Below are 12,637 nucleotides of genomic sequence, written 5' to 3' on the forward strand. Positions count from 1 at the left end.
ATTTGGGAAGTGGAAGCAGAACGATTTATAGTTCCAGGCAGGATTGAACTGTATAGTGAGAGGCTTTTTTCCCCCTAAGGAAGTTACACTGTACTCTAATTCAGACTATAGTTAAAAGGTATGTAGTGACAGTGTTTCTTTAATTTCATATTGAACATTATTTATACTGGTTTTCTTTTACAAAGCTATAAAGCAAAATACTGACTTTTATAAGATAACATCCCCTTTGCTTTTAGTTTTAATTAAAAATGAACTTATTACACATATCATTTCTGTCTGTATTTGCACCTATTTTCTTCTTATCATTATTAAATGTTGGATGTTTTATTAGAAGCTTAAGAAGGACTTAATATTTGTATGTGCCTGAAAATATTTTTTTGTGTTGTGTTGTGACTATTTTAAAATGTTCAGGTAGTCAGTTATTACTATGTTTTTGGTATTCTCAGGGACAATGGCCTTAGAGCTATAGAGAATCTGATGCAAAAGAAGGGGAAATTTGATTACATACTCTTAGAGACCACTGGACTAGCAGATCCTGGTAAGAAATGACATTATTAGTAACCAGCATATAGTTATTTATACCTTAGAGAACTAGTTAAATGAGATTAAAGCCTTATTTTTGCATGTGGTGTGCATCCATGTATGTATACATGTTCAAATGTATGGGTTTTAACCTTAGGTATTGATGATGTAGGGTCTCTCAATGAACTAAGAGCTGAACTTGTCACTTTTGCTGGTCTGGCTATCCAGCTTGCTTCAGGAATTCCCTTCTCCAGCTTATCTTTATTTACTTCCCCTTGATGGAATTGCAGGTGGGTGGCCATGCCCACCCAGCTTTTATGTGGACATTTTGGGTCTGGTCTTAACTCTTGCACAGGAAGTGCTTTCCCCGTTGAGCCATTTCACCAGCCCTAAGGCTTTACTCTGGATTTAATTTTTGTTATTGTTCAAAGGAAGAGAAATTCTGGCTTGCATCATATATTTTTTGAGATGTTTAAGCTGTTAATAGAATTTGAAGTTGTATTAATTGATGTAGAGTTATTGGTAGGAATAAGTTATTTTTTAATAAAGATTTATTATTTTTGTGTGTGTTACAAGAAGTCCATGGATGCTTGGGAAGAAGACTTATTTATTAAAGGATAAAATAGGGAAAAAACACACTCACGGATACAGTGGGAATCAACACCGTTGCCTCTTCATCCACCAGGAAAGGATGGAGAAAGCTCTGGACCAGGTCACCAAATGGTACATCAGGAATCCTTTCACGTTCAAGCCAGAGAGAGAGAGTGCAACCTCCCCCCTTCACCACCAGTCTGTATCAGAGAAAACCATGCCCATATGGCTACTCACCCTAAGTGTCATTGGCTAATTGGATTGAGCTCCCACAACATGTGTGTTTGTATGAGTACATACCTATAGTGGAAAATTACCAATATGGAGTCAGGTAGAAATATAAGGGTATTTAATAGGGAAAAGCCTTACTTACAGAGCGACCTAGCCAGCTGGCGAGGCAGCAGCCTGTATGCAAGCCGAAAAGAGAAACCGAAAGCGCAAACGCAGTCACACTACATCACTCTGACCACGCCCTCACAAGCGTGGTCAGGCACACCTGTAGCCAGCCCCTAAGTAGGCGTGGCTACAGCTTCCCCTACAATTCCCCTTTTAGTCTAAAAGAGGATTAAAACTTAACAGTTTAAAGTATCCAAAATTAACAATCATAAAGGTAAAATATAAGAAGATATGTATGTACAGGTGTCCAAAGGAACCAGAAGTGGCTGTCAGATCCCCAGGAACTGGAGTTACAGGTGGTGGTGAGCTGCCTGACATGGGTCCTCTTGAGACTGGGTAGGGCATCATTGGTCATTAAGGATTAGGCTCCAGGGGGGCAGGAGAAATGGCTCAGCAGTTAAGAGCATTGGCTGTTCTTCCAGAGTACCCAGGTTCAGTCCCAGAGCTTACATGGCAGCTCACAATCATCTGTAACTCTAGTTTTAGAGGATTTAGTTCCCTCTTCTAGCCTCTTTGATATATGGTACAGATATATATGCATGCAAAACACTCATATACATAAATTAAAATTAAAAAATAACTAGCCCCCTGATGTTTGCATGATACATCAAAAGTTACTGGAGTCAGGCCCCAAAATGTTGTGGTCTGGTAAAAATGTGGGAATTTGTTTTTTTTTTAGCTGCGTTTTTTCTATACTTTATTTAAAGACATTTTCATTTTTTTTTATTACTATGAATATTTTTTCCTGTCAAATAATTTGGTTCTAGCTGGGCGTTGGTGGCACACGCCTTTAATCCCAGCACTCGGGAGGCAGAGGTAGGTGGATCTCTGTGAGTTCGAGACCAGCCTGGTCTACAAGAGCTAGTTCCAGGACAGCCTCCAAAGCCACAGAGAAACCCTGTCTCGAAAAACCAAAAAAAAATAAAAATAAAAATAATAATAATAATAATAATAATAATAACTTGGTTCTATACTAATGAGACCAATGAATTTTATTTTGTTCTTTTAAGTAGTGTAATATTTTAATTTGTTTTAATATTAATTTGTTTATATATTTGGGTTTGCAAGGGAAGGGGGTTACAGAGTAAAGGAGGGAGAGGGAAAGAAAATGAATGACTATAAATAAATGAGAATGAATACGAGTGTGTGTGCTGTGGTACTCATGTGGCGTTCAGGGGACAATCTGTGGGAGTTGCCTCTCTTCACCATGTGGGTCCTGGGACTAGAACTCAAACTATCAGGTTTGGCAGTGTGCTTCCTTGCCTGTTGAACATCTCCCTGGCTTCTAATTTTCTTTTTTACTGTTTTTGAGTACCTTGCATATACTATGCCCTTAGCCCTGTTTTAATTGTTCTGATTTATCTTCTGTAGGTATGTTTACTCTGCTAATCTTATGCTTTCCTTATGGCAGTAATCCCCCTCATACTGTTTTCTGTTCCTTACTATTGTAAATTAATTTATTGATTAAGCAATGGTGCTATTAAATTCATGCCAAATTTATTTTATTAGTAATATGAAGCCTCATATTATTCTGCTCTCTCTCTTTTGCTTTCAAGTTTTTTTTTTGTATTCTATTGGTTTCAGGTTTTTTTGTTTTTTGCTATGAAGAGCTACTTCAAAGTTATATTTGATTTCTTGGATTATGTTTCCTTGAAAAATGAATCCTTTGCCATTTGTTGTCCTAGTAAATTACTCCATTCTTTTTCCCTTTCTGACGTTTATCTGTATTTGTTTTCCTCTGCTAAAATCACGTGTGTGCATTTATGCCTGTTGTGGGAAAGTCAGAGGACTTTCTTTTACCTGTTTTCATTGATAAGGAATTCCTTTCCTTTCCTTTTAATATCTACATTATCTTTATTTTTTTTTTCCTGAGACAGGGTTTTTTTTGTAGCTTTGGAGCCTGTCCTGGAACTCACTCTATAGACCAGGCTGGCCTCGAACTTACAGATATCTGCTTGTCTCTGCCTCCACCTCCGGAGTGCTGGGATTGAAGGCGTGCACCACCATGACCCAACAATATCTTCACTATCTTACCCTAGTGTGTGTGTGTGTGTGTGTGTATTTTGAGCCCCAGTTTGAAAGCTGGTTGTTACTGGGACACATGAAGAGGGAAGCTAATGGAAGTGGGTAACCAGACAGACAGATGAAATAAAATAGCTTTTAGCTTCTGCCCTCAAATATCCAGTATGGCTATCTTGGGTTTGTTTCACGCACCTATTTTATTCTTGAAGTATTTGTTTTCATTGACACTTCCCCTTTATTGCTTTCCAGTTAGTCCTACATCTTGCATTTTTGGGAGATAATAGTAGAATTTTGTAAACTATTCTGAAACCTCTTTTGGGGGGTGGAAATTGAGTTGGGAAAGACCATAATAACTCATTGTCTTAGCCAGTGTTCTATTGCTATGAAGAGACACCATAACCACAGCAACACTTACAAAGGAAAGCATTTAACTGGGGCTTGTTCACAGTTTCAGAGGTTTAGTCTGTTATCTTCATTACAGGGAGCATGGCAGCTCACAGGCAGACACCATAGCTAAGAATTTTACATCTGGATGTGAAGGCAGCAGGAAGAGACAGACACTGGGCCTGGCCTGAGCATTTAAAACCCCCCAAAACTGCCCCCAATGACATACTTCCTCCAACAAGGCTGCACATCCTAGTCCTGTCAAGGAGCACCGTTCCCTAATAACCAAACATTCATATATATGAGCCTGCGGGGCCATTCCTATTCAATCCACCACCTTCACACAGAACTTTGTTTTCAATTTTGACTATTACACTTCTAAATTTATGGTTAGGGAACTGATATTTTCTTATTATTGGTTGTTCTGATAAAATTTTGATATTTAAATTTTTAAAATTTGTTTTAACAGGTTTTGAAGAAGGGAGTTCCTGTAATATAATTCAGAATTTCTCAGCTTTTGACACAAATGATGTTTTGGATGTTGGTTATCTTCTGTGAGAGGCGCTGTCTTGACCAATTATAGATTATTTAATAGTATCCCTGGTTCTGCCTACCAGTAGCATATTCCTAGAAGCAACTAAAATTATCTTCAGGCATTGCCTAATATTCCCTGGGGAGAAGAGCCATCCACTCCACTCCCTCATCGTTGTTATTTCTAAGCACCCACATCTATAGTTCAGATAGTTCTTTCTTGTGCATTTTGTAAGGATTCTGTCAGATGTAAATGATGTTTAGAATAAACGCTGTAATACACATTTATAATTTATCCTCATTAGAAGTAAGACTTAAAGCCATTTATTTGAATAAAAAGCAGTGGAGTTTTAGAGTTAGAAAACTGTGATGCTAGCATACCTATGTATTTGGCTAGGTAAAGAAATTAGTACTTTTTTGTTTCTTACTGTTTGGTGTCGTGATACAGTAAGTTTACTCTTTTCCCTTTATTAATTAAAACCATGTTTTTAGCCAAGAAAGTGGAAGTAATTCTTATTGGCAATTCAGTTGTTTCTCACTTAGGAGACTGACACTCTCTGGTTCTTAGCTAAATAATTGTCATGGTAAAGTAATTTCCTTCAAGAGGACAGACATTGATTCTGCTCCTGTTACTCACAAATCCTATTTCAGTCAAATTGGAAAACTATTAAGTTTTTGGGAAAAAAATCAATAGGTATCAGGAAACCATTAGATCTTGTGGCCCTTGCTATATCTTGCATGAGTAATCACTGTAAACAGCTGACAGGTGTTTCACTGTTGACACAGAGTGATGCTTAGCAGGACCACATCTTGTCAGAGTAGGTAGAGCGCTTTGGACGGTAGGATGAGTTCAGTTATCCTTGTTTGCCCTGATGCTCATTGTTTTAGACAGCACCATCACTAACTGGGATGGTGATGCTTTGAAAAATCAAATGCTTTCCCTTGCTGTCAGTTTCCTTTTCTTGTATTGCTACACACTAATCAGAATGTGTGGTTTTGTATTAAACCAGTTCCTGTCAAAAACAAATTTTAATTTCTTTCTTTTAAATATTTTTTCTTCAGGTACAAATTTTGTGCCCAGTACTAAGTAATATATGACAATGATTACCACCACAGAACTTGTCATTTTTCTTGTTCTTTTTCTTCTATAAAAATTACAAGTGGATTTGTTTTGGGCAAGTGATTTTTGGAGTTAATGTGTTTTATTTGCTTTTCCTTGGGAGGAATTTATTATTTGTGAACTGTATAATCATATTCAGGAAATTAGAAGACACATCCAATGTATACACAGCTACTGTATCCAAATTGTTTCACAGTATTTATTGGTAAATTATTTTGACATTAATAGAAGCGTGATGTTTGACGAGTGCTAAGATTTATTGTTTTTAGAAAAAGGGAGAGGAATATGATGGTTGCAGATCTTAAAAAGTCCTATCACTGTAATTCTCATAAAAAGATTGAAGTATAGGTTTAGTTTGTATGTATGTTTAGCAGCTAATTCCACTGGTGAAAAATAAGACTGATAAAATCATGTTTTGCAATTTGAAGAAATACCTTATTTGATGAATGTTATTATATTATGTATTTTCAGGTGCAGTGGCTTCTATGTTTTGGGTTGATGCTGAATTAGGAAGTGATATTTATCTTGATGGTAAGTTAAAATATTTGTGTTTTTAGGTAAGGTTTATTTTATGGTTTAGCTTATTTTGCTTATATTGCTACACCATTGTTCTTTTCAAACTTGTTTAATTTTTGATGAATCAAGTTTTTGTTGATAGGGATTCTAAAGTCCTAGTCAGTGATAAAACTGCATTTTTAGGAATTGCTCTCAGCTCTGGTTCAAGACTTTTACTCACGCTTTCCTTTCAAAATGGTCTATAGATTGCCTGTATCCTCTGTTCATGGTGCACTTAGTATAAAGGTAGAGCTTTGTAACTAGTCAGGAAGACCCTGGAAAGAGCATATTCCTGCTTTCATTTCTCCTTGCAGATGAGAATTCAGAATGCTGTATGCATACATATACTACTTAACTCTTGTCAGTCTGTATAATTTATAAGCTTTATACCACTTTCTTAGTGTAGCAGCTATATTTACTTTCCCCTGCCATTTCTCCTTTCTTCTCTTTACATTTCTTTAAACCAGTCATGTAGACTGTAGGGTAAGAATCATTGAAGCTGGGTTTCCTTGGGCGTATTATATGTGTGCATCATATAGCTTGTTGAATTTCATAAACATCACACTCTGCTGTTACACTTTTACAATTTGACATAAATTCAGAAATTGCTGAACTAATTGATCTTTTGAGAATTTAAGTACTTGCTATATAAAACAGGTTTGTGGGTTAGGTATACTAGCAGAGGTTGGGAATATAATGCCCTAAATGCTTCAGATTGCCAAGTGGTGGTGGTGCATGCCTTTAATCCTAGCACTCAGGAGGCAGAGACAGGCAGATCTTTGTTAGTTTGAGGCTAGCCTGGTCTACAAAGCTAATTCCAGGACACACTCCAAAGCTACGGAGAAATCCTGTCTAGAAAAACCAGAAAAAGAGATGTCTCAGATTCTTTAAACAATTAATATTTAGAAAAGCTTCATTTTGACTGAAAAGAAAACTTGTCTTGTATTAATTTGTCTTATTTCATTAAATATTATGGAATATATCTTTATTCTTTATTTGGACTTTAAAACATTTAAACACCAAAGAAGTTTTATTTTGTTGCTGGCTTAATTTTTAAATTTTAGAAACAGAGCTAGTCATTATATATATATATATATATATATATATATATATATATATGAAACATATCTACTTATTCCCAAGAATTGGTAAGAGAAAAAAATACTTCATTGAATAATATTTATGAACTGAAGGATGTTTTAATTTTCCTTCTCAAATATAGTTGCATAAAGCTGATAACTTTAAGGAGTGACTAACTTGTTTTTTTTTTTTTTAGGTATCATAACTGTTGTAGATTCAAAATATGGATTAAAAGTAAGTTGAGCAAATATAACTTGCTAATTGTCAAGGAGTAAGAATGGAGGGGTTGGTTGCATTATTTTCTGTTTTTCGAGACAGGGCACTCACTCTGGAGTCCAGGCTGGCCTCGAACTCACAAGATCCACCTGCCTCTGCCTCCCAAGTGCTGGGATTAAAGGCGTGGGCCACCAACGCCTGGCCTGTTTCTGTTAAACTTTTAAGAAGAACCCTTTTTCAAAATAATAGTCAACTGGGCAGTGGTGGCGCATACCTTTAATCCCAGCGCTCAGAGGGCAGAGGCAGGCAGATCTTTGTGAGTTCAAGGCCAGCCTGGTCTACAAAGCTACACAGAGAAACCCTGTCTCGAAAAAAACAAATATACATACATACATACATACATACATACATACATACATAAAATAATCAGCTTAATAAAATATATGAGATTTTAGTTTTGTGAAGAACTGTTAGCAAACACAAACTATAAATTAGCTTTTTAAACAAAATACTGACCTATTTAATTTTGAAGAAATAAAATCAGTGCATAATAAGAAGAGGTTCTTCATTAAATGATACGACTGCTGAGGTCTTCAAGTGTATTTCTTTAGCTTCAACACTCAAATGCTTATTGCTGCATAAGGTAAAATAGCACTTCCCAGTAATTCAATGGAAGCTGGTGTAGTGGTGCACACCTTTTGTCTGGGAATTGGGAGGTAGAGACAGTGGATGTCAGTGAGTTGGAGGACAGCTTAATATACGTAATGAATTCCAGGCTAGCCAGTGAGAATGTAGTGAGAATCTGGTGCAGAAAACCAACAAAATTTCTTGGGAGTTAAAAATCAGTGTTTAAACATTGGTTGAGTATTTTACCCCTTGATGTTTCTAAACTTAATTTTTATGTTGCTCTTTCTTCCAAATCTTCAATGAAATTATGTTGTGGAAAAATTTGTCAGGTCTGTTCAAATGGCTATCAGTCTACTTTACTGACCCTTTGTACCCCAATTTGAGTACTCTAATTTGAGACATTTCAATCCTGTTCTAGAGTTTACAGTCTAAACGTACAAACAGAATAGGACTCAAAGAAAGATTGCAAATATTATAGTTTTATTCAGAAAAAGTCTAATGGTGTGCTCTCTCTCTCTCTCTCTCTCTCTCTCTCTCTCTCTCTCTCTCTCTCTGTGTGTGTGTGTGTGTGTGTGTGTGTAAGTCCTACTGTTTAGCTTATGCAATCCTGAACCCAGGCTATCCTCAAACTCATAATCCTTATCCTACATCTCCTGAGTACTAGGATTATAGTTGTGGTTCACCACACCTTGCTTAATGGGTTTCTTCTTTAAAAAAAAGTTGTAATTTGTTTAAAAAAAAATTTTAACATAGATTTAACTATAGGCATTCAGAGCTGGTGTAAGAGGGAGGGAGGAAAAGGAAGGGAGGGAAAGAAAGAGAAACAGACTTCTCAGCAGAAAAATAATCATGTTAATGGTTATTTTCAAATCATATTTCAAGAAATGTGAATGGCGATAGTAAAAAAAACAAACACTAGAAAACTTAATGTTTCTGATTTTGAACATTTTTTATAGGCATGTTTGAATTAATTCCCTCTGTAAGTTGTTTCACAAATTTAGGGTACATAAGATAGCAGCTAGGACATTCATGCTTTTTTATATAGATTTAGCATGCTTTACCCAAAGTCAAACTAGTGTTTTGTGTTTAAAGAAATAGTTTTATATCTATAGTTAGATATAGAGAGGAATTAAATAGAATCTTTTACTGGCATGATGGAGACCCCAAAACAAAGCAATGTTCTAAATAATGCAAACATAGTATATGTTTAACCCCTTGCCACCTTGATAAAACCTCTTAAATTATTAAATCAATATACCTACACAAAACTGACATACTGTCAGGATAATGGAAACTTTAGATTTTCCAAGTCAGATGTCAGATAAATAACTTTGCCTTTATATAAAGAATTTGCCAACTTGTCCAATTCCTCTGGTTGCAAAGCTTGACCTCAGTAGCTGCTTGTGATTCAGAGAATTCTGAGGCAGTACAAGTAATGACAGTTGGATAATGGGCAGCAATTTAAGGGTGTCATGCTTCACAGAGCCAGCCCATCACAAGTAAAGCTGAGAAATGGTACCCTGTGGCCAGCCAGCCAAATTGAAACTGAAGTGGTAATTGATATCATGGGTTATCACTCTAATGGGATTGTCACCCATTGATCTGAAATATTCATTTTTTAATCATGGGCAAAGAATTGGACAACTTAAAATGACAGCTCTCTATTCTCAAGGCTTGACACCTAGGCACTGACATTGTTCTTTTCAGTTGTACAAATGTGACAGCATTTAATGCAATAGAATCAATGAATGAAGTTTACACATAAAAGGTCAAGTAAGAGGTTTTCTTTTTGAGTCTTCTGTTGTATTGCACAAGCTATTGAAACAGTTCAGTCAGAAATCACTTTGGCTTGGAAAAGTCCAGAAAAATAAATAGACTGACATTATGCGATAATTTTTTTTCAAAGCTGAAACTACTTTAGATCTCTAACCAGTCCTTGTTTAAAAAAAAAAAAAAAAAGCTGCTAATTCTCTCCTTTTTCTTTGTCTGATGGCTGACATCTTTGGCATTGGATTTGTTTCCACTGTGGTCAGCACAGTTCTTTCTTAGTTAATTAATTTTTAGACCATTTTGATTTATTTTCTTTGTTTGCTTGTGTTTTTTTTTTTTCTTCTTTCTTTCCTCGCAGGAAAGAACTCCTGTAGCCCTTCTTGAAGTTGTAACTATCGTAGTAATTTATTTTGAATGATTTTTTTTGTTCCTTAATTTTATTGAGCCATACTCATAAATAAAAATTGTGTAGATTTAAGGTATACAATTTGCTACTCTGATCTGTCTGTGTATATGTTCTAAAGACGCTGTGAAACAACCAAATACCAACCTTGCCCATCTACTTACATAGCTAACAGTTTTTGTTAGCATATAGGGTGAGATCATTCTGGAAATTTCTATTACCCCATCCCATAGTACTAATTATTATTGCCATGCTATAATTAGCTTTCCAGAATAAATTTCCAGAATTTATTCCTCCTGAGAAACTAGAACTGTGTGAACATTGGCCACCATCTCACCTCCTTGTTTTGTTTGTCTTTGAATGGGAGTTTGCTCTTTGAATGTGCTGGTTTGTTGGGTTCCTTAGCACTAAAGTTATTATTGCCTCTTTTGAAATATAAACAAAAGCTATAGTCTTCAGCAGAGATGAGGAATTCCTTGGAGATAGGTTGTTTTTGTTTTTTTTTTTTTTTAACTTTTAGAAAACTTTTTATTGTATGCCTGTATAGGTAGAATAGAATATCAAAATTTAAATTTTTGTTCTTATTTTATAAATGGAAGTCTGACTTATGACCAAATATCTTCTGAATAGCAAACAAGGTTTTGATATTTTTGCTAAGCTTGGCTTGGGGAGGTAGGACTTTCATAAGGATAATGTAGGGCTGATACTCAGAAAAATAAGTGTTAGTATACATTTACTACTTTTCATATTTTGAAAGCTTTCATATGTGCATAGACAGGACATTTATCTCTTTTTCTAGGATCATCACATGTACTTGTAATCAGATTGTACATATTGACAGTCTTTTATTTTGGGAGATTTTAAGTTATTTTTGTTTTTAATCTCTTATCTGTCCAAAGATAATCAAATGTTAGTCTGCCCTGTTTAGCTCTGATTGAAAATTTATCTTGGATAAATGACTCAAAACATTGCAAGTTGTTTTGTGAAACTGCCAGGTTTTTTTTTTAAATTACTTTTAAGAAAAATTTTAAAGTCATTAATTTTAATATCTTTTTTACATGTTATATAGTCACAATCAGATAGATCTATTGATATGCATGCAATGAAGCTTCCAGTAGAGCATCTTCAAAAATATTTCAGTTTTAAGGATTATTGTATAGGATCATCCAGATGCAGATTCATCACTTTTGACTGCTCAGTGGAAAGAGATGTGTTGCTATATGTTTTATACCATTTTTCAAATAATCAGATTTATGTGTCTATGTCAGCAAATAGGATTGTTATCTACAGTTCATTTATAGACTGTTCTAGGCCCTGATGATAGTTTTATTCTCTAGATGCAGAGTATATCATACTAAATAGATTTATTAACAATAAGAATCCATGAATAATTGTGAAAACATGAATATTAAATTTGGTCTTTTGTCATGGAGTAAGTATTGATACAATACACTCTGTTCTATGATCTCTGTAACTGGGAAGTAAGTATGTGGTTGAATTTATAAAATTGTATAAATGAAATAACTATGTCATTGTTATGATTTTGGTTCTTTTTTGGTTCTGTTGTACCTAATTGGTATTTGGTAAACTTTTTGAATAAAAAAGGATCAGTTTTTTACTCTTAACCAAGTCTATTAAATAATCATCAGTATGTCTTAAATTCTAAGCTGTAGTAGTCATCTCCCCATGAATTGTGAAACTAGCCTGACAAAATATGATGTAATTTGTACATAATTCTACATATATTCTTATGTAATTATTAAGTAGCATTCTATGTAAGACTGGTTGTACATGGCATAACAGCTTTTAAAAAAGATTTTAAATTGTGTTCACTTTACTTCTATTAAGTATGCTTGTAATAAAAAATAATACCGTGGTAGTATGTAAAAATGGTATTCTGTGATGATGAGGGCACTAGATTTAAGTTCTTTTATATATATATATATATATATATATATATATATATAATGAAAATAGCTACTTCTCATTGTCATGATGCCTAAATGAGTTAAAATGTTTTAAAAATGAAATTATTTTTGATTGCGAGCTTACCCTTTAATGGCTAAGCCATCTCTCCAACCCAAAAATTAAATAATTTATAAAATTTGATTAGAATGTAAAATACTAGTGTCTAGTTGTCTATAGTTCTGAGTAGCCAGCCTTTTGTTGTGATAGGGAGTCTCTGTTGAGAGGTAAGGTGATAAGGTTGAAAACATGAATTTGCAGAAGACAACCCCTGTAACCCTTATGGCATAGATGACTTAAGGATATAAATAGTGTTGAGAGAGGGGCTGCTTCTGGAGGTGAAAATACCTCATGGCCTTTTAAGTCAATTATAATAACTAACTAAATCTTTCTACATTTGTATTTAGAAATAGATCATTAAGGTTTTTTTTTTTTAAGGTAGCTTTAAAGGAAAA

General features: G+C 34.7%; 1 protein-coding gene across 2 annotated transcripts in view; it reads left to right on the forward strand.

The window, feature by feature from the left end:
* Nucleotides 1–12,637, forward strand: part of LOC100765393 (COBW domain-containing protein 1) — a 41,428-nt gene that overhangs the window by 7,687 nt on the left and 21,104 nt on the right. The window contains exons 4-6 of one of the 2 annotated variants that reach the window (XM_027406494.2): nucleotides 447–538; nucleotides 6,038–6,097; nucleotides 7,398–7,435. In XM_027406494.2, the coding sequence (XP_027262295.1) occupies nucleotides 447–538; nucleotides 6,038–6,097; nucleotides 7,398–7,435 (190 nt within the window). The remainder of the gene's footprint in view (nucleotides 1–446; nucleotides 539–6,037; nucleotides 6,098–7,397; nucleotides 7,436–12,637) is intronic. The other variant, XM_035441901.1, reaches the window with a different exon arrangement.

This window comes from Cricetulus griseus, chromosome 3 (genome assembly GCF_003668045.3).
Source record: "Cricetulus griseus strain 17A/GY chromosome 3, alternate assembly CriGri-PICRH-1.0, whole genome shotgun sequence".
NCBI lineage: Eukaryota > Metazoa > Chordata > Mammalia > Rodentia > Cricetidae > Cricetulus > Cricetulus griseus.